This window comes from Amphiura filiformis, chromosome 8 (assembly GCF_039555335.1).
Source record: "Amphiura filiformis chromosome 8, Afil_fr2py, whole genome shotgun sequence".
Lineage (NCBI taxonomy): Eukaryota > Metazoa > Echinodermata > Ophiuroidea > Amphilepidida > Amphiuridae > Amphiura > Amphiura filiformis.
In genome coordinates this window covers 33,245,281-33,268,357 of record NC_092635.1, presented here as the reverse complement: position 1 = coordinate 33,268,357, position 23,077 = coordinate 33,245,281, and the positions used below count along the sequence as shown (strand labels likewise).

At 37.4% G+C, this 23,077-nt stretch overlaps 1 protein-coding gene across 1 annotated transcript in view; it reads left to right on the top strand.

Annotated features, from left to right (window-relative positions):
- Positions 1-23,077, top strand: part of LOC140159487 (uncharacterized) — a 52,322-nt gene that overhangs the window by 1,972 nt on the left and 27,273 nt on the right. Inside the window, exons 2-11 of the mRNA XM_072182976.1 lie at positions 10,534-10,630; positions 11,067-11,143; positions 11,627-11,799; positions 12,377-12,511; positions 14,160-14,325; positions 14,534-14,798; positions 16,158-16,303; positions 16,728-16,851; positions 17,230-17,314; positions 17,481-17,622. Coding sequence (XP_072039077.1) covers positions 10,534-10,630; positions 11,067-11,143; positions 11,627-11,799; positions 12,377-12,511; positions 14,160-14,325; positions 14,534-14,798; positions 16,158-16,303; positions 16,728-16,851; positions 17,230-17,314; positions 17,481-17,622 — 1,410 coding nt within the window. The remainder of the gene's footprint in view (positions 1-10,533; positions 10,631-11,066; positions 11,144-11,626; positions 11,800-12,376; positions 12,512-14,159; positions 14,326-14,533; positions 14,799-16,157; positions 16,304-16,727; positions 16,852-17,229; positions 17,315-17,480; positions 17,623-23,077) is intronic.

The window sequence follows — 23,077 nt, the reverse complement described above, 5'->3', positions numbered from 1 at the left end:
GAATGTGAAAGGAAATTTCCCTTAATACTTCAAGTTCAAGGTAGGCCTATTCAATTTGTCAAAAATGCACCGAACGAATCTCATCCTCGCTTCCGGATATGTACGTACTGCGCAAATATGTAAAATAGTAAAGCACACTACAGACACCATTGACAGCATAGTTCACACCAAAACCGCTTAAAGGAAGAACCAACATTGAATAATTTCCTAAATTGGCCGAGTATTTCTGGTGGTAGGAATGTTGGCAAAGCTTTCTTTGAACGACCTTTTGCCCAGAAGGGTTCCGGGATGAGCAAGTGGTTTCTTTGTTGTGTTTTGTCGAAAGATATTATTTCTGGAATTAATTATACTGTAAAAAATCCCGGATAACACTTTTTTAACTTTTCAACACGTTTATTTCCGTACTTTACACCCGGACTTTACACGTAAAAGTACTAAACACCTCAAAAGAAATAAGTCCCCCTCTGAACATGTCGTCATAACATCGTAAGGTTTCGTTTTGTACCAACAAAACTAACTTTGAAATAATTATATGACTGTTTACTAAGTGCTGTGTGAAAATGAGAGATTTCCATGACTTCAGGGCTGAATGAGCCTAAATTGAAGACAAAAAGTGCCCTTTCCAAAAGTCACAAAGTAGGCCTATGCTTGTTAACTGCAAGGCGTATTGGGACAAGGAAATGTATTTTCTTACGGAGCTATCAGCTGTTGAACAAAAGTTGTTCAGCGATTGTATAATAATATCGCATTGATCGATTGGTTATTCAGGCGTTTCATTGAAGGATGAAAGTGATCACTTTTGATTCACTTTACGCTTGGCGGTCGCCCTGGACAGACCTGTTGTGCTTTTATCTAGATTTGCATCTAGATTTCGCGGATTTCTTAGTTCTAAAAATAGTTCATGCCCGTTGTATTCTATATAGCATGTGCCCACTTCATAATCTAATTCACTATGGTAGCAGTTTCCACGCTTTTGGATGAGTTTATATCAACAGAATTCTTCTAGCTGGCTGGAAATTACAGCATATTGGCATTGCTCAAGAGAAGAGTAACGCAAGTGGCGCTTACAGACAGACACGTGTTTTTGAAGCGGTTTCGCAGGTAAATGGTGGGATGACCATTAATTGTGGTAAGCTCACCAATGATACGTCTATGAAATGGCGATGGTAAGCAGCGAGGCAAGTTCTATCCTTTCTCCGGTTTTTCTTTCTCCATGTTGGACAGTTTTTTTGTACGAGGAACTAGCCAGGTTAGTAAATTTTATGCATGCATAGCTTATAATAATTCCGTCGGTGATCGGAATTTTGATTAATAATTCGAAGACGTGGATGTCATTTATACACCGATAACCGAATGGAGAGTTCATTACAGGAGCGTATTAGTAGCTGCCTGAAGTCAAACTTAATGGCAATATTGCACCGATATCTGTATATGTCGGGTGAAATGAAGGAGCGTATCAATAGCTGCCTGAAGCCAAAATATGGCATCATTGTTGTCAGCATTCCGTGTTATACATTATTAATAGGATTACAGGATATTCATTTCAAAGTAGAAGTCAAAATATACATTAGCGTTTTTTGCAGTTTTTTGTAGATTCTAGATTTGTTATCATAGATAATAACATTAATAATAATTTGGAAATAGTGTAATTTCAACCATCAGATTTTATCACAGAATACCTCAACCTGGAGCAGTCGGAAGTCCCGGGGTTTTCGTTGTTACGAGGTAGAAATATTTGGTTTGTGCAGTTTGAGCGCTATGTTATAATCAACCCCTGATAATAAAAGGGTGGTTGAGATGAGTTGTTGATATTCAGATCTTGCCTAAAGATTTGGACTCCAATTTCGTGGTGTCAGAGTTTGAGTAAAACATGTTTAAGAGCAATAATTCCGCAATTACATGCAGATGCAGTTTTTAAGAAGATACAACTAAGCAATCTGATTTTGGTTAGCAGAAGGATTGGAAAAAACAGGTTTAAAAGAGGAATTGTGCCAACATTCAGAGGTCATTAATTTTGATATTCTTTGTTTCATATTGAGGAACTCAATCATGAGTTTCCGATTGGATAGGGGAATAATGTCATCTGGCTATGATTGCCTTTATATTCCAAAATGTATTGTTTTATTTCTAATGTTTCAGAGTTCGAGCTAAAGAGCAAGATTTTAGCTTTCGATAAGTATTCAGATGTTTGTTCAAAATGTATAAAGAAAAAATAAGCGCAAGTGCGTGAAATGCCAAATCTTTTAAGATCGTTTACTTGATTCAATTCATTTTCATTTTTTGGTCAATGTAATAGTATTGATTACAAGCAGGGTTGTCGTCTAGTCTTGCCAGCAAGACTTCAGGCTTTATCATAAACATAATGACATCTACGGACCCGATCAGATAATGTCATAAAGATAAATAAAGATTACTGAGTTACAGTTACTGGAAATAGGTTGTAGTCATTTTTTAGAATAAGCTTCCAAAATATGCAATTTTTTTTTTTTTTTGTCTGGTTATCAGAATTCTGTCACATTGGCATAAAGTCTCAATATTAACAGTTATTGAGAGTTTTAATGAGAATCTTTAAGCTCAATAAGTTACGTATCATTCTTTTTATATTGATTTGATAAAATTGATAGCTTTGCGAATATAATATCAGGCTTCTTTATGTTAACGGTTTTTGTTTGGGATCTCATATCTGCATAAATTACCGTACGTTTATCTAAGTTATCATCATTGGTTAAGTTCCGGAGAATTTAAGGATTGCTCCTCGAGTTTGGTGGAGCCCCGGATAGATTACTTCTCCACTGGGAAGAGTTCAAAATGTTGAGATTGTTAAGATTATGTTTCTTTGTTTTTCTAAATTCCCCGCGAAGAGATTGCAGATGGATATAAACGAGATGTAGGATTTGGGTAATTGAGTATTGAACAGCTAGTGGTGAGTTTTCTTTCGCGCAAGGATTCTGATTTTGGTTTTCACAGGGTAGAGTAGATTCAATTGTCTTCTATGTAGATGAGAATTCTGCTTGTCGTATTCTTTTATGTCAAGAGGGAGTAAGGCTGAGTTACATTCCTTCAGGTGCATTCCCTGGTTTCCAGAGCTGGTGAGGGTAGACGATGCCTGCATAGCTATCTGGTAATCTGTTACAATTAGGCTTTTCAGTCTAGTTTGCATAGCATAGGGCTAATATCTGTGCTTTGGGCTAAGTGCGGTCCCGTTCATTAATGTCATACATAAGTTAAGGGCAATCTTGGTTGAGGGAGAAATGGTAGTTTTTTCTTTCAAGCGCAGTTACGCGGTGGCCCGTTTCCGTTTAGTATAGCACATAATATAGTAGTTCGGATTAAGACAGAACGGACAGTGAGGCTGTTTTCACTGGATATAAATATCACGAATGTGTTTCTAAGAGGAAACATGAGCACAAAATCAGAATTATTGAAAAGGTGTTCATGTATGCCTTTCCAGGTATATTCGGTAATGGTTCTCTTTTTGAGACTGCCTATATTAATATAATATGAATGAAACATTGGGTTTTCTGAAGTTAGTTGAGTTCCAGAAAGGAGTTGGCGTAAAATAATGATTTTTTAAGGAAAATTCGGGAATTAGTTATTATGGAACGAGAAGCGTTGATAATGGTAACCAAGTTGAGGTTTTAGAGGAGCCAGAGAAATGAGTCGGGCATACTTGATAATATGCAAGGGTAATGTTAATTGTCAACGAAACAGGGAGATTAGCGGACAGTGTAATTATGTCCACTGAATTTAAATTTGAATTTAAATGCTATGAAGCTAAAACACAGGGTAAAACATGATTCGAAAGCGGATTTAAAAGTTCATTGGCAGAATATTGGCTGTAAATGCCATGAGTGCGACCTAAAAGGAACCAGAGGGTATTACGAGAGCCTGAATGGACAGCGGGATTAATAGTCCATTGGCTGTACACGCCATGATTGTGTTCCTAAGAGGAACCAGAGCGTAATTATGAGTTATGGAAAGTACATTGGAAAGTACACTGAACACGGTAGTTTCATCCACTGGCTGAGAATGCCCCGAATACGTGTGTTCCTAAGAGGAACCAGAGCGCAATGAGTACTTAAATGGAAACAGGAATTTCCATTGCTGAGGTATGAATGAATGAGTTCCTAAGAGGAACCAGAGCTTAATCATGAGTAATGATTTTCTGATCAGACAGCAATATTAAGTTCATTGGCATCGAATGGCATGAATGTGTTCATGAGATGAACCAAAGCTTAATCGTGAGTTACTGATTGGTAAGCGCAATTATGTCTATTGGCTACGAAGGTCATGAACGAGTTCCTAAGAGGAACCACGGTGTAACGGTCTTTATAAATTCGTTACAAAATGGAAATAGTTATTGTTCGGGATGTTTTCTAAAAGACGTCTACAGAGCATGTATACTTATCGTAATCGATATATAAGGTATAATGAAATTTATACTCCGAGTGAGAGTAGATAGAGCAAAGTAAATGCCAGAAATATTTAAAATTTGCTGATATGTTATAGCAAGCGTTTTTAATCAAAGACGTGTTCCAAAGAGGAGCCAGAGCTTAACTCAGGAATTTGATAAAAATAGTGTTCATTCTGCGTTTGTTCTTTAAAAAGAAACAAGATATATCGTTTTGTAAGCGCACAAAGATGCCTAGTGTTGAGAAGATAATCATAAATAGGCCTAATATCAGCTGAAGGCCGGACATATTATATATATATAGGCCTATACATTATTAGCAAGTCAAGGCGCAATCCAAAATTGATATAGCAGCATGAGGTTTAAGATTGTCGGCCAGAAATCTAACGATTCAGATATCAATTTAAAGACATATTATACTGGCATTCAGGCATCAATATGCACGCTGTGATTTCAACTACGGTAGTCAACAAATCCGCTACTAAGCTGTTCCCCATTTCGGTTTCGTATTCTGTTGCAGCTATTCGCAATGACTTCACCTGTGCGAATTGCGAAATTTTTTATTATTTCTTGAGTAGACTGATCGTGTCTTTCCTTTTTTGTTGTTACCGTTCCGGCCATCCGAGTCATACTAATAACACTTCGAGAACATAGGTCTAATCATCAGTGTTCTACGCATTAAAATATGGCAATTGGCATTATGATGTTGATATTTTTAATACTAAGCTTTAATAAGTCATGAGATTTCAAGCAGTGTTTTTGGCTTGGAAATTGGTTTGCTAAAGAGCATCCGGCAAAAAAAAAAAAAAAAAAAAAAAAATTCATGGAGATGAATAGCATTCGTATAATGCCTTCGGACGTTTTGCTTTTAGCAGGTTTTTTCAGCGAAATTTAAGCTTTGAAGAGATGCGGTATTCAGATTTTTAATGATGCTCTTCACAATTGCAGAGAGTAGCAAATAAGGTTTTAAGTAGGCAAGGATCTAATTCTTCAGATCAAAGCTTTTTGCGGGTTCTCATTCATAAATATATTTCTGAGGTAGTAATGTTATATAAAGGAACACACGTGTAGGCCTATTTAGAAAGCTATAGGCTAGTTGCTATACATATACATTATTGCATGTTGCATGCTGGAATTTTGAAGGAATTTTTCCTATAGTAATAGCTCAAGATCTGGAGGAATATGATTATGCGGCAGCCCAGTCAGGTCGTGAAGTAGCAAAGTGTTTGCGTTCACAATATGCCAAAGATACGGTTGTGTTGAAGATATTCTTCAAGCTCGTACACGTGATTAGGCCTACATGGATTAATGTCTTGTATCAGATCATGTACAAGTTTTCTCTTTAGAATGAGAGCAGTTGCGATTTCACTATTTGCTTTAACATTTAGAGAATTGTTTAAACGGTTTCACGGTTCAATGTAGGGCCTATGCTTATTTATGGTTAATTGAGCCCTTTTCTCGATAAGCCCGTTCTTTGGTCTTTACGGGAGGAGCTGCTGCGACAAGGCGTCATATCCCATGTGAATGTTGTTTTTGTGTGTATTTATTATGTTTAGGGAAACAGCGGCAGCGCGTATGAAAATGTTTTATTCGCGTTTAAGCGCAGCGCATTTAGCGAATAAATGTATTTTCTTACGGAGCTATCAGCTGTTGAACAAAAGTTGTTCAGCGATTGTATAATAATATCGCATTGATCGATTGGTTATTCAGGCGTTTCATTGAAGGATGAAAGTGATCACTTTTGATTCACTTTACGCTTGGCGGTCGCCCTGGACAGACCTGTAAATTGTCTAGATTTCAAGAGAAAAAGGTTAGATTTTGTTTTGTAAGAATGCTTTGTCCTAATTTGGAGTTTGTTGGTAAATTGATCTAATTTTTCTCTTGGTCTGGTAAGTAGGCTTAAGAGTAGGTTTTTTTCCTGGAATTAGTACAGCCAGGACATACCGGTAGATTTTCCAGATCCCAACAGAACGAGGTTCGGTTTTGTTTTTTAACATGTTTTAAGAACGCGTTTCTCAATGTCGAGTTCGTCGGTTAAGCTAGCCTAATTTTATCTTTGGTCCGGTACCGTACGCAGGTCTAAGGATAGGCTTTTAGCATGTATCACGTAATTCAGCACAACACTAAGTCCAGAGCTGCTGCGACAAGGCGTCATATCCCATGTGAATGTTGTTTTTGTGTGTATTTATTATGTTTAGGGAAACAGCGGCAGCGCGTATGAAAATGTTTTATTCGCGTTTAAGCGCAGCGCATTTAGCGAATAATGGAACTGACCATCTTACAACTCACTGTGCTGAACTCTGCACCAAGGGGATTTGCATGGCTGAATGATCAAGAATCGATACACATTAGTAAGGGTCGGTTCATAGTGAATATTCGAAGGCGAATATTCGGCTTCGAATACGTTTTGGGCGTCAAAATATATGCGGCTTCGAATATAAAACTATGAACCGGAGAAAGATATATTTCTACAATTCACAGCGTTGCCCTACTGTTAACAAGTATTGCCCGTTGACCAAGGTAAGCAAAATTTAGAGAATTTCCTTAACGAAGTAAATAAAATCATAATAGGTAAACTCCATTGAACTATTGTCATGATTTAATGTCTATATAAATGGGTCTAAATAGGAGCAGTGGCGTAACCAGTGGGGGCCGGGGGATGCAAGCTGCCCCCCGGAAAAAAAACCCTGGAAGAGTCAAAAATTGGGAAGGGAAAAGGGGAAAGAGAGAAAAGAGGAAGGGAAGAGAAAGGGAAAGAAGAGAAAAAGGGGAAGGAGAAGAGAAAATGGGAAAGAAAGAGGGAAGAGAAAGGGGACAGAAGAAAAGAAAAAGAGGGAAGAAAAGGGGAAGGGAGAAGAGAAAGGGAAGGGACTCAAGGAGAAGAGAAAGGGAAAGAAAGAGAGAAGAAGATCTATAGGCCTACTACTTTCATTGTGAAATTTGTACTCTGAAACACTGATATTTTCTAATATGCCAAAAACCAGGAGCTTCATGGCGCTCAGCCCCTTGACCCCTGCCTGGGCTTTGCCCCTGGACCCCGTAGTAGACCCCACCGACTCCACCCGTTTAACGCTTTTCGGGGCATTTATGACCTGCCTGTAACAGAGCGCGGAGGTTGACCCATACCTTCTTGTATGTTTCAACTGCAAAGCAAATCAAGAAATTAATGAGTCAATAGATATAAATAAATAAAAATAAATAAATAAGTCAATAAATACATAAATAATTAAATAAATAAATAAATAAATAAATAAATAAATAAATAAATAAATAAATAAATAAATAAATAAATAAATAAATAAATAAATATAAATAAATAAATAAATATATCAATATCATAAGATATGATTGAAGCGACGACAAATATGACAGCCCTCACAAGTGTTATATATGAGACCACCCACGGTGACCAACCAAATATATATCTGTCGAGTTCAACAAAATTCAACTCCTACAAATATATTTCAGGTGAATACTTTTTTCATTGGCTGATATCCACTTGAGATCGGTATCATCAAAGTAGTATTGCTCTCATTTCATGATTCATTGAGCAATCAATTTTGGCATTTGACCGAAATACGCGTCAAAAGATAAAAGGTCTCGTTCCGAACTTGTGTAGGCCTACATTGCTAGGGCCTAAATGTGTTTTAATGCCTGATTCACAAATTATAGAAATAAACAAGAATTTATTTTAAAAGAACACGCAATGATATGGTACCAACGCTCGTGGTTTTGGTTGTTCTGCATAGTTTATGAAGATATTCATTGCAAAGCGCTATATATATATATATCCATTCCTACATATTACTTATTTTGCCCTCTTAATTATTAATTATAATTATGAATTTGACTGATAACAACGCATTACATCTTTATTCCGCCCAAAATAACATCGTTTATAGGTGCCAAAAACGTCAAGAATTCCGCTAGTGCGGAAAAGATGACAAAAATGGGTGAACCTCCATGGCAAATGCATTTTATATCAATAACCAATGATTTACCACCCCCAGACCCTCACACATCCTCTGCCAGGGACAGATGCATATGGGGACCTAGAACTGGGGCCAAACATTATTTATGTAAAACCGGGGTGGAGGCATAAATCTGAATTTGGAGTTAGACTTTTTTTCTGCATCAGTCGATTTAAATGGAGCTACGTTAGTATGGAAACATTCACTTGTACATTTAGGTTATGTTTGTAAGCCTAAATATCATATTATTTGCATAAAACATTACTTACCATCACTACAGCATTGGAATGCTATTGCCTGCCAGGCATTTTCCTTTATTTTCATATCATATAAAATGGGTATGCTTGTACTGCACTAATAAGGGCACACCACTAAATCAATGCGCCATTTGTGTAACCCTAATTAGTTCCGGTAAAATACAGAAACTATTTGAGGCTTTAGACTTATTAATCAGAAAGAGTGGCGAATTATAGCGTAAATAAAAGTGGAAAGCCTATACATAAATTTGAGTCACCAAAAAAGTCGCATTTTTATCATTATTGAGAAAATAGGTCCGCGAATTAAAAAATGGCAGAATCGGGTTTGCAGTCTTGAGAGCATGTCAAAACACCAAAAAAAAACACGTCTTTTTGGGAAAAAAATCCATATCTTCAATATGAAAGGGCAAAATGTTCAATTGATCGTCGGCTTTTCCTCCCAGCTACATACACTTTAAGAAAATATCATTAGATTTATAATATTTACTTCGAGGACTGTTATATATCAATATGTGAAAAATATCAAATTTTAATAATTTGTCATGAAATTTGTATTATATCGTGAATTTCAAAAAATGAAAAATTATTTGATATCAGAAAGACATTCTTCGTATTCATAATGTAATTCGATATGTCTGATGTGCTCTCATGTCCCACAAAAATACTGTCGAAACGCTCAAAACGCTCATTCCAGATGCCTTAATTTTCATTGGGGATTTTTGAAATCATCGTTCGTTGAACGATATTCAGGTGACCTCGAGCCTTTCATATAAATCAATAGTATCTCACTATCAGTTGCGCGATATTTAATCCGGTTCAACTCGGCGTGTCATCATATTTTATTCGTTGCCGTATATATTTTGACGTCACAAAAAGTATTCGAAGCCGAATATTCGCCTTCGAATATTCACTTTGAACCAGCCTTAAATGTTCACTTGGTGAGGATTTTAAACTGCACTCAATCACATGGGGTTTTCCATTAGTAACAAGCCATGAATCAACTTTTGTGACAAGCATAGGCCTACTTTGTGACTTTTGAAAAGGGCAGTTTTTGCCTTCAATTTAGGCTCATTCAGCCCTGAAGTCATGGAAATCTTTCATTTTCACACAGCACTTAGTAAACAGTCATATAATTATTTCAAAGTTAGTTTTGTTGGTACAAAATGAAACCTTACGATGTTATGACGACATGTTCAGAGGGGGACTTATTTCTTTTGAGGTGTTTAGTATAGAAGGCGTTGATTCCCGCGTTGATTGCGATTAACTCTGACATTGCGTTTACAAGGGTATTTTTCATAACAAAACACTCCAAAATGCTTATAAACATCTCAAAAAAAGTAACTACCCCCTTAAATAATAACCATTGTTCAAAACTGGGTGATTGTATTACAAATCTGTAAAATGCGTTGGAAGCAGAATTTATTGCTGCACATTTTGACACCTCATTTGTAGCATTTGACTAAATATTGACGTCACAGCGTACATTTTAATCAATGTAACCCAAGATTTGAAAGTTGCAGTAAATTGTATTGATTTTGTATTCAGTGTAATGGAAGGAAATCTGTGTAATGATATCTTGGTGTTTTTGTATTGTAAAAAATTGCATGTAAGTGCAACTTTCAAATATGGACCTCACTACATTAAATTGACCGGTAGGCCTATTTTATTGTTTTCTGGACTATCGTATCAAATGAGGTGTCAAAATGCGCAGAAATAAATTCTTCTTCCAACGCATTTTACAGATTTGTAATACAATAGCCTCTTTTTGAATAATGGCCATTATTTAAGGGGGTTAGTTACTTTTTCGAGATGTTTATATATATATATATAAGATATAATGATACGATGCACTATTTAGCAAACCCGTTTTATTTCTTTTTTTCTTATTTCTCAGTTTGAAGATGATGGATTCATGGTTGTTGACATTGGAGATGTATTAAAGAAGCACAAAGAATGGCTTAGAGAACTACCTCAAGTTACACCATTTTTTGGTAGGTTAACTCATAGACTCTGGTTAACTATGACTTCAAACTGAAACTCAAAAAGTGCGTATAGCAAACTATACATTGCCGCACAGTTACTTCACACCTAGTAGCAATTAAACTCAACTCATTAAATTCAGTTTTTTTTAGTGATTTTACTAAAGAATTCCAAAGCAAATGACAACATTTTCGAATACGTATATCCTGGATTTGTCAATTTAGATCTTACTTCCATAATTTGACCGAAATTCCTTCCTATTTTACTATTACAATAATTGCGGGAAGGCATTTCGGTTGAAACTAACTTCCTGTAAAACACATGATCCATGTATTGTGTGGTCAAAATATTCCGGTCATTGCAATCAGTTTTATTACATGCAGATGAATAGTAATTATCAATATTCCGTTAATATTCAATATTATTTTGTTCATTTTTCTTTTTTAGCGGTGAAATGTATGCCATACACCCCCTTGCTTAGTGTGTTGGCGGCGCTTGGATGTGGCTTTGATTGTGCTAGTCTGGTAAGTAGAAAACAAACAAGATTCTATATTTGAAAACCAAAAAAAGATAATATGTAAGAAACAAATAACAGTGGTCAAAATCAAAATCTTAAATCAACTTTTCATGAACTTCAAACCGCCCGGCCACCTCGTGTTATACAACCCGTGACAGGTAACTTTGAAGTTGCAACTGTTTATACGATTGGGTAGCTTTACTCCGCGGTTGTATGACGTCACGGTGGTATAACACGAGATTGCAACTAAACTTTGGTCGGTCATCAAATGACCAAAAAGTCAGTACCAACAAAGTTGAATAGTGGTCGGTGTAATGACCACAATGTATGATGATCAGAAGGAAACTAGACATACTTAGGGTTTCCGAGATTAGGTTAAGAAGTAAGAACTAGTTTAACAATATGTTGACACTTTATTTTTAAATTTTTTTTATGGAAGTACTAAGGATATGGGTTGGTTAAATGAGGTTGATTTTTTTCTATACCACAGGAAGAAATTGAACGAGTCCTTAGTCTGGGCGTCTCACCCTCGCGCATCGTATATTCTCATACCCGGAAACAAAGATCATATATTAAATATGCTTGTAAACATAATGTTGACCTTATGACCTTTGATGATGAGGCAGAACTGTTGAAGATTAAAGATGTATTCCCTAAAGCCAGGTAAGTCACGTGATATGGTAGCTACAACTTTTAACAATGTCTGAAAAAAAGCTTCATAATATAAACTATAATAACTTAAAGGTGGGTGTTCCGAGTGAAGCACATGCTTTTACCTTCTCATTGAGGCCCATGACCCAAACATTCTTATTTCAAATTTGAGTTCCAATGCTCCGGTGGTTTGGATTCTTGAAGCAAATGTATCACTGTGGCTCATACACTGCAAATAAAAAACAACAAAAACTCAATAATAAAATAAAAAGGAACATGTTTATCAAAATGAGTTAATGGAACTCAAGCTTGGAACGGTCCATGGATTTTCCATGGATTATATAGCATGTGTCCCTCACTGACCAATCTGCGTAAACAAACAAACAAACAAACAAACAAACAAACAATATTGATTGACTCATTTTGTTGCCCTGTACGTTTTTTATTTAACATTTAATAATTTGGGTCATACACCTTTAACAACATTTGTAAGTGCAGAAGACGCTTTTTACCATTTTCAATATGTGGTGTTTTTTTTTTCAATATTTTAACAACAAGATTTTTTATCTTTTTTTTTTACTCACTGAAGGTTACTACTGAGGTTGAGCATATTTGACCAAACAGCTCAGAGTCCATTTGGCTTTAAATATGGCTGCCACCACAAGAACGTCAAACACATTCTGCAAGTCGCTAGAGAACATGGATTGAATGTGGCTGGAGTTCAGTAAGTAAATTGTTGCTCTAAATCTGATAACAGCACGTTGTATTAAAGGGAGTGTCCGGCAATCATAACATTATGCCTTATATGTTAGAAAAATAATTATCAAGCACGAATCACATGGTTTTATTTAACACAAACTCATATTGACCATAAAAACTAATAAAAACAATCGGCTCTCAACACGCGATATTCAAAATTCCCGCGCCGAAATTGTCCAAGTGCAATGACGTAATGGTAATGGCTCAATTGTCGCTCAATTGTCGTCATCAGCCTTCGTTGTAGACGGGAACGTCATTACACTTGACAATTTCGGCGCCCGGGAATCTTGAATATCACGTGAGAGACGGATGTTTTCATTCGTTTTTATGGTCACTATGAGTTTGTTTTGAATCAAACCACGTGATTCGTGCTTGATAATTATTTTTATGCCATAATGTTGTGATTGCCGGAGACTTCCTTTAAAGAGAGAATAGGCAAGCCTCAAACGCACCCCACCCAGATCCGACCCGATACACCCCCTAGCAACACCCCACCCCAGCACCTCACATATACACAACCACATACCCGGTACCACACCCCTATGCGAAACAGCATCACAATATTGATCAAGGTGCGTCATTGTGTATATATTTTGGAATCATCAATTTTACTTTGTGATGCCCGGTTATGATGCTACGAAAATTCTTATCTTTAACATGTAGCATTTACGTAATAAATTGAATGCTTGTGTAGTCATGGTAGTGATTTGCAAATTATTATTCTCACGATCGTCATTTCAAAACTAATACCCCCTAAAACCAACATACTAGCTGTGGGAAACCCTATATCATACCTTACCTAAACACATTCAGGATGTTCCCATGTCCTCAAACTTCCTGTGATTACAGCAAAATGCAACTGTCTTGCACTTTACCGGTCCGGGTTAAACTATAACTTGTAAGTGACGTTTCGACACACCGAAACAATACAACTTACTAACCACACTTTCCCAAGGATAGACAAGCAAACCTTGGCAAAGTAGGTTATTTTTAAACATGACGTAATGGATAAGACTAAACCAATGCATGGAATGTCTTAGATATTTTCAAATAAGTATATGACATCCAATCAGAAAAACACAACCTATTTTTACTAGATCAAAACTGATTTGACTTACAGGAAAGTAAGGGTTGGGTGATTAGATTTATTGGCGCTATTGGTTATTCAGACCATTTACGATATTTCCCTTATTTTCCAATACCTTTATTTCATCACAACCAATACGGGAGACAAGGTTAGCGCGAGCGAGTATGGACTGGAAAGCTGGAAACCAAATACACATCTGCGAACGACCGGGACTCGAAACCGGGACCTTAGTAGTGTAAAGTGACGATAGATCCGCCACGTTAATTCCCCCTTAGGAAACTTATATATAAACAGAATTGAAAAAAAAGAACCCAGTCTCACATCCCTGGTTCCACGGAACATTTGCTCGTAATGTGCAGTGAGGGGTATTCATGTAACCCTGCGTCACTCATATGGCATATGGGGAGAATATGTCTAATCTCGTCTACTACTGTATATTGTTTTATACATAAACAAGTTTTCTGTTTATATATTATATACTTTATATATTAATTGGTCAGCATTTCGTTTATTTTACTATTTCCAGTTTTCACATTGGAAGTGGTAGCCAAAACCCAACGGTATTTGAGAGTGCAATCCAATTCGCAAGGAAAGTGTTTGACGTTGGTAATGAACTTGGCTTCCACATGAATGTCTTGGATATTGGCGGGGGTTTTCCTGGGTCTCAACGGTCTTCCTATCCATTTCATCAAGTAAGTGCCACTAATGTTTATTCTCATTTGATTTGAAGAAAGTTTACATTTAAAATGAATCCGTTTTATTAAGTAACACAGATTACATTTAAAGTCAATTTGAATTTACATTAAGCCGAATTTCAATGGCCCCAACAAGTGATTAAAATAATGTTCAATGCAAAATTAATTTTTTCTAATCCTACTTTTATTTCACCCCTTATCACAGTTTGCATATTCGGTCAGAGAAGCATTAAATACCTCTTTCCCGCCAGAATCTGACGTAACCATCATCGCCGAACCAGGCAGATTTTATGTAGAATCCGCAGCAACGGTGGTAACCAATGTCATCGGTGTCAAAGTTGGACGACAGAAGACTATATCCGACAGAAGATTTTCAAGCGCTACCCTGATGAAACGAAAGTCTAAAGTTCCAGTTTTTAATCGTCAATCTAGCACAATCCAAAACCGGATTAGCAGAGGCGAGTCCATTAGTAAGTATAACCTATTAATGGATATTTCCTATTCATTATCAATTTAAAACAATCATTTATGGGAATGGAGCAAAACTCGTATCAAAGTAGTTTTACCATTTGCAGCAGAAACAATGTGTAATGCCATAAGTCTTATAAATAATTAATTTCAGTAGAAATCAAAACTGTCATTATGAAATACGCACACAGCCCCAAACCCGCCCTCACTTTATACCCACTCTTTTTAATATGAACACTTCATACTGCAGTTACTGTCCGTTTTCCTATACACAATACACAGTGCTCTCACCATTGACGCGTGACCTCTACAAATAGCGTACGTTAGAAGTATATTGCATTTGCCTAGTTAACATCACTGTGTGAAAAATAACCGGCCAATATTTAAACTATTCTCCGAACTTCTAGCAAATATATTTCTCTAACATGACCTAAAATTACAGCTAGGTTAGATGTTCAGAAGGGGTCGCACTTTCGTAGAATATCAGTGAGGGCAAAGCATAGCTAGCTCATAGCTAGCCAACTCCCCGTGTTAATTGAATGGAGATTTGACCGAAAATATTGAGCTATATTGGTAACGGACCGCTCCGTTCTGAAGGATGCCACAAAAAAACGGTACAAGCTACATTTAAACTATTCTATGAAATTCTAGAAAATATAGTTTTGTAACATGTCCTAAATTTTTAGCTAATTTAGGTGTTTGGAGAGGGTCGCACTTTTGTGTTTTAGGAAGGATATGTAAACGACAGATAACACCAAAAATATGAAGAAATTATTTCCAAACCGTGTTAAGTCAACAATCATTATGTTGCTCATTTTCAAGAATGCTGGTTAACAAAAAGCAGGCCATTGTCTCATTTCGTGAACAAAGGTCCACATACCTTTGTTTCCTTCCGTTTCCTTTATAATCGGTTACCCAACTGAAGCTATAATACCAGCTTTATTGCGATATCGCACACTAAAACAGACACATGTGCACAACCAGAGAAGATCCGATTTAATCAGTTGAGCTGTTTCAATGAGTGTTATCTTGGTTTAATAGCTTTTAATGGGGTTCAAGTCCTGCAAAGGTCGAGATGAATTCTACTGTAGACATGACTGCATCATGTAATGATGAAATCAAAACTCGACCGCCGGTTGACCGACGGTTACCGGTGGATGAACCGCGTTCCATTGTTTAGAACCCCCCGGAACTGGTGATCGACCACCGGTGGAGTTTTGATTTCATCATTACCATCCTTCGTAATGCCAGTAACGTAACGTGCGCGCTTTGAGGGATGCAACCATCCAGAAGTGTGATAAATTATGCCGCTTTATTCTTATTCTAATTAATGTACTTGATGTCTTTGTTTCACTATATAGGTCATTTTGCTGAAATGATGGGTCTACCAAGCCACGACAAACCTTTGAATTACGACTACATGTATTTCGTCAATGACGGCCTCTTCACATCTTTCTTACGCAATTTATTTGGATTTCCTATGACACCACCACAACCACTAAGAAAGGTATGTATGGCATTATTCAGTAGCACCAAACGGATTGCATAGCTTATCCGTAGTGTTCAAAGAGTTGACTTTTCACGGTTCATGGTAGTATTAAGGTGAAGCAGAATGTCCAGGTCCCGAGCAGAAATTATTTGACATATCCTCAAAACAATGCAATTTAACCCAGTGATATCATGGGCATTTTGTAATTTTGTACCGTAGCGTGTGTGTGTCCAACATCTTTAGGACAAAATTGCATGTTATTTTGAGTGTAGACAATATCACTTTGAATTATAATTTTCTAATTATGACCTTCCAATGTATCCATAACTTCAAACCCCACCATGCCCAATCCGGGGGAATAGTACCACCGATGGACAAACCAACAAAAACATTCCTGTTTCATAAATCAATGCTTTTACGCGTTTTCATTTTATTTTGATAGGTGAGTGAAGACGAGGATGAATACCTTACAATGGTGATGGGAGAAACATGTCCAGAGGAAGATATCATCGCAGATGATTGCTGGTTGCCAAAGCTCAAAGAAGGCGATTGGATCTACTTTGAAGGTAATTATAACCACTAGGCGGTTACCCGTATTTCGCGGTTCTCGGCTGTCATGGTTATTGGATTTGCAGATCTTTATTATTATGTAAATAAAATCTGTACCAGAAGACAAATGGGACAAAACAGGTTCAAAATTGATGCAGCTAAACAGCTATATAAATAAGGTATCACGACTAACACATTCAAAATGTTTCATAAATGTGGCGACAATTTGATGCTGTTTTTGTGATTTGGAAGGTATGTGGCGAGATCGCCATTGAAAACGAATTATAAGTTGCTATATCCTTTGAGATCAAAATGACAACCCGTCCAACACCATGCTAACAGCTTTTAATTCACAGTACTTAATCAAAGTCAATGATATTCTTATAAATACACAGATATGGGAGCATATACGTGCATGTCAACGGGATTCAACGGGTTTAACAAGCAGTATTTTTACTATGCTGTGCCGGAAAATGTATGGTAAGACACTTGCATTTGTTTTTGTCGTAAAATCACATCTACAGCAAAATACATCAGTAATTGCACGTTTATTACACATGTGTTTCTTCGTATAAACAGAGTGTTTCGTTAAGTAGGCATATCTAACATATTAACCATTTCCTTATACCTTCTTTCGTATTTTCAGGCCTTCTATAGAGCCTTTATTTGCTGCATGTACGGAGAAAGTTGATAAAATACAAGATCCTAACATGAACGACAACCACCATGAAGATGAGGTTGATGGACGCAAAAGCCTCCTTCTGGACGTCTATAGTCTCAAGGATATCTAACTTCACTTTCACATCAGTGGTGTAGCTAGCTTTTCAAGACCAGGGGATCACAAAGTTGCTAATGTGCCGACGACCCAAACAATTCGATACGAAATCAATCGCATCCAGAAACTTAATTGAAAAAAAAAACCAACAAAAAACCCCGCTTTTTGACGTCGGAAACGCTTACTTTTCAGAGATTTGATAGATTTTACAATGCATTTTCAGGCAGTTTTACATCAAGAGTCATTCATGTGACTACATTTTATCAAAACATTTTGCCATCATCATAGAATTATTTTTCTGCCATGTGGTGAGATGTACCGACGGCTTTCGATGTAACGTACCGACGGACCGACTGTCGGCACGTACCGGGTCTGTACTCACGCCCGCCCACCCTCTTAATTTGGCTACGCTACTGTTTAATGGTGTTTCCGTCCTTGTTAAACATAAAGGCGCGAACCGAAATGGTCAGCCTTTTGCCACAATACGTTATCATGAGTTCGTCACAGGAATATTCCACGAAAAAGGATGACATGTGATGACATGTGTAGCTACCAACGACCGTATTATGGCTTTATTCACTGGACGTATATTCCAATAATTATTTCAAGATTATGTGAGAGATTTACGCTGATTTTGAAATAAGAATACAGGAATGATCTTCTCTCAATAATTTATGAATGGTGAAACACCCGTAAAATGGAATATTAGATCTCAGATGTTAGAGGCTTTGAATAACAACATCAAATTACTATTGTAGTATTCATCTCCAATAAATCTTCAGTCATCAATTTTACCAACACAGATGAACTTTCATGAACATCAACGTTTGTAAGATACGATGTTGTAAATATTTATTCCATATTATTTATTGAATCTGTAATTATACTTAATTTATTTGAATATACTGTATTTATGAGTGTGCATTAAAAATGCCAAGATATTAAAACAAACATGTTTGTTTGTTATTAAAATAGAATTGTCTCTAACACTGTCATTCACTCCTCATGAGGTGCATTTAACATATGATCCACCATGAAGATGAAATTGGTAGATCAAACATAATGCAAACACTTCCATCATGACGTCCATTGTGCTATTCCAGTTGAAAGCCATACACCCCTATAGAAGACATAGCCTTAATCATCCATACAGGGAGTTTAACTTTCAAATGGAATCACTAATTGCGGTGAGCCCATTTGAAACTCACACTCCCTGTGTGGAAGATGAATGTAATGTCTTCTAAGTGGGTGAATGTATTTCGATTGTAATAGCCCATTGCCTCAACGGAATCTTACAACTTCAACTTTAACGGCAGTGACGTGGTCACCTGATTGAGACCAGGTGGCAAAAAATTGCTAGATGTACTGACGGCCAAAAAACAAAAAATTTCGATACTTAATCAAAATTAACCGGTTACAGAAACTTAATTAAACAGACAAAATAAAGGTATTTTGACGACGGAAACGCTTACTTTTCAGAGATTTGATACATTTTACAATGATTCATCAATAGTCATTCATGTGATTACGTTTAATCAAAACATCATGCCATCAACATAGATTTTCCTACTATGTGGCGAGATGTACAGTCAGCCTTCGATGCAAGGTACCAACGGACCGACTGTCGGTACGTACCAGGCCTGTGCTCACGCCCGCCCCACTCTCTTAAGTTGGCTACGCCACTGTTTAATGGTGTTTCCGTCCTTGTTAAACATAAAGGCGCGAACCGAAATGGTCAACCTTTTGCCACAATACGTTATCGAGATTTCGTCACAGGAATATTTCACGAATACGGATGACATTGTGATGACATGTGTAGCTACCAACGACCGTATTATGGCTTTATTCATTGGACGTATGTTCCCATAAACATGGATTATGTGAGAGATTTACGCTGATTTTGAAATAAGGAATACAGGAGTGATCTTCTCTTAATAATTTATAAATGGTGAAACACCGTAAAAAGGAATATTAGATCTCTGATGTTAGAAACTTTAATAAACAACACCAAAGTACTATTGTATTATTCATCTCCAATAAATCTTCAGTCATCAATTTTACCAACAGATGAACTTTCATGAACATCAACGTTTGTAAGATAAGAAGTTGTAAATATTCATTCCATTTATTGTTATTTATTGAACCTGTAATTATACTTAATTTATTTGAATGTATTAAATTGGTGCATTAAAATGCTCAGACTTTGAAGCAAAAATGTGTTTTCAGTTTTCCGTTCAGCCATGTTATAATGCGTAGGGTTTTCCCTGCCAAAAATACTATAGTCTTTATGACAGTGATTGTGCGTTTCTCAAGAGGAACATTTCCCGGGTTTTCCTTAGTAAATATGCGAATGGTTCTTTTTTATTAATCACAAAGCCGCTAATCTCACCACGTCCGCAATGAAGTGATATATACGCTCATCGCGCATCCACTCGTCAATTGATCTTCTGACGTCAGTCGATGATCACCGACCTAAAAGGCAAGGGGCAGCCTATTTATTTAATAATCACACGAAGAGGTACGGCGCAACCTACTTTGTTGCAAACTCTCTGCAGTTGCATCAGCAGATAGGTGAGGTCTGCTTGTTTTCTGTTGACAAGGAACAGTCTTCAGTGAACGGCTCTTTCCATAACCACCATACCTTTAATTTAGCAGATAGGCGAGGTCTGCTTGTTCTCTCTTGGTAAGGGCAGTCTTCAGTGAACGGCTCTTTTCAGAGCCACCAAACCTTTTACATTAGCAGATAGGCGAGATCATAAGGGGAAATTAAACATGCTCCAAATTCACTCATAAACATCAAATTATTCACCTGGACCTGAAGATCACAACATTGTAACATTTGTGTGCGTAGGTTCTATAATTACCAAGTTACGAGGCTCAACAGGTATAAGCTTAATTTTCATGCTGTACATGGGTTCAAAATTAAAGTTGCTCGACTTTTTGTAAGGATGGAGGCAAGTTGTTCGTCAAGTTCATTCAACAGATTCAGGTAAAGAGCAGTTTGCACTATCTTCGAAATTCCGAAGATTATATGATCAATAAAAATAAATCCATTGAATCTTATTAAATCTTGCTGACCATTAACTCTTTGCTGTGAACATCCTGCCCAGTCATTGCAGATAGTAAAAACTATTCTTTTTTCTGAAACCTTTAAGCTAGACGAACATTGTCCACAATTTTTACGACCAATGGAGCACCTTTGACTTTTGGCCATTGTATATACAACAAGCAAATCAAGCTTGGACATTTTTTTTCTTTTAGACTGAGGTCGTAAGCGAACAGACGAATAGTTTGACATTATTGGAATAAATTAATTTCCCTCTTGATCCCTTGGAGCCATTTTTGGGGCCATGTTGAGGGTCAAAGTCTGCTTGAGAAACAACAAATTCGAACTCAGTGTAACTTTTGTGCACAGACACTTACACCACCACTGAGTCACTCGCTGGCTATTTTTGCTATGATGTGTTATCGTGAGACGGATTGTGTTGCTGTGAGACGAACACTAAGCAATCGTTTGCCTGTTTCTTGCAAAATACACTAGGAACCAGGATAACCCATAAAAGCCAATGTTTCAGGCTTATTTGCGTAGTATTGTAGTTCGACTGCCAGACGTGTTCTTTCCACAGTGGCTGGACCTCTGTCAGCATTGAGCATTTTGAGATATGGAGGGTCAAATCGACTGTAAATTATTGACAGGTTGTCGGAATAATATCAAGGCCGGAACTGGTAAGGAGGCGCAATTGTCGGCTGAAATTTGTGAGGGCGCTGTTCAGGTGCCCGTAGCTCAAAAGTTCGACTAGATTGGTCACAAAATGATAAATTTTTAGACTTAATACTTCAAGAAAATCTATACGACATTTTCTCAACTTTGATACAAAAGGTAGAAAAACGAATTTACTTACGTGTATTTTTACGTGTATTTCAATGGGACGATGGGTAACGGGCTGTCGATAACAAAACAACCCATTTTCTCATTATCGACAGTCTGTCACCCAGTAGAGATAGCCCGTCACCCTTAAGGTTACACTTGCTTTCTTGCCCTGTGGGCCCTTATATCGGGGTCCCACTTAGAGTGTTTAGTAGTTAAATAGGAGTCGCCGGCTTCGGGCCTGCCAGCCCTGCGGCCTTGATGTTTTTTTGTTGATACTGGGCCCCAGTAACCAACAGTAACCTTAATGTAACATTGATCAAAAGAGATGGTAATTTCGACAAAAATAACCTTAATGTAACATTGACCAACAGCAACCTTAATGTAACATTGTACCAACAGTGTTATACCGTATATTCAATGCGATATAGACTGAATATCGAATGTGATTCAGTGGCAGTGCGCTATAGACTGAGTATTTAAATAGAGAGACCAGATTGCATTTGAACGGATGCAGTGGGCTACGAATCCCAAATTTTAACAACGAGGCGAAACAAGTTAACTAATTATAAAGCAAAATATTTTGTCGAAAATGACCCTGCACTTTATTGAATACTAAGGTTTTCCCCTGCTATGACACTGCAATAGTACATCCTTTTCTGAGAGAAAGATGGTATCAGTAAAATAGAAACAGAAGAAAAACAACTATTATTTCCGATGTCATGATTTATAAGCTAAGTTCAGGTAACTGTCCGGGAGACCGACTGACTCACTGAGACCTAATTTGGAGAAACAACAACCTACTGGGCGTGTCATCCACTATGCCAACATTCGTAGGCTAACGGCTCACATGATCACGAGAGATGTATTAGACAAAAGCAACTTTTGAAACATAATTGGACAGTTGGCCTACAGTATATAGGAGCATTACTGAAGTGATGATGAAGACTCTCTGGGCGCAGCAATCGTAAAATACCTGTCACCATACTTTGAAAAATGGAGTTCTTCAAGACGTTGATGATTCTGCAAGAGTCCACGAGAGCTTGAATCTTGATTGAACGCATGACGATCACCAATTTAACATCTGGCTCGGCACCCGTATACCGCGTCGCTGTACCGCACCGTTTTTACCAGATCGCGCTCTAAAAACAACAAACTCGGTCAAAAGGTCAAGTTGGACACAACTGCGCAGTCTCAGTGCAACCAGAAAGTGGTTGCAAAAGTCCATCACTTTTTTCCATAATAGTTTTCTCCTTAGATCTGTAGATTATTAATACACAGATTGGAATTTTCCATACCTGTGCCCTCTAAGCGTACTCGAATTCAGCTGACGCCGGCATAGCGTACATACCTGGCGACATCGCTTATCTTACGCGCGAAGTTTCTTTTGTGTACGCTCGCGCTGTTTGCGCTATTTGTGAGTTTGCTCACGCGGTACCTGACTTAGCGTCGATCCCCTGAGGCAACATGGCATGTTTCCGCGGTATGGTTTTCTCAGTCGTCAATCCAGACGGTTGACGACTGAGGGCAGCAGTCTAGGTTGGTGCGGCTTCACCGCTATGTGCAGACTTTACGGTGCTCCACCCTCACAGTCTCATCG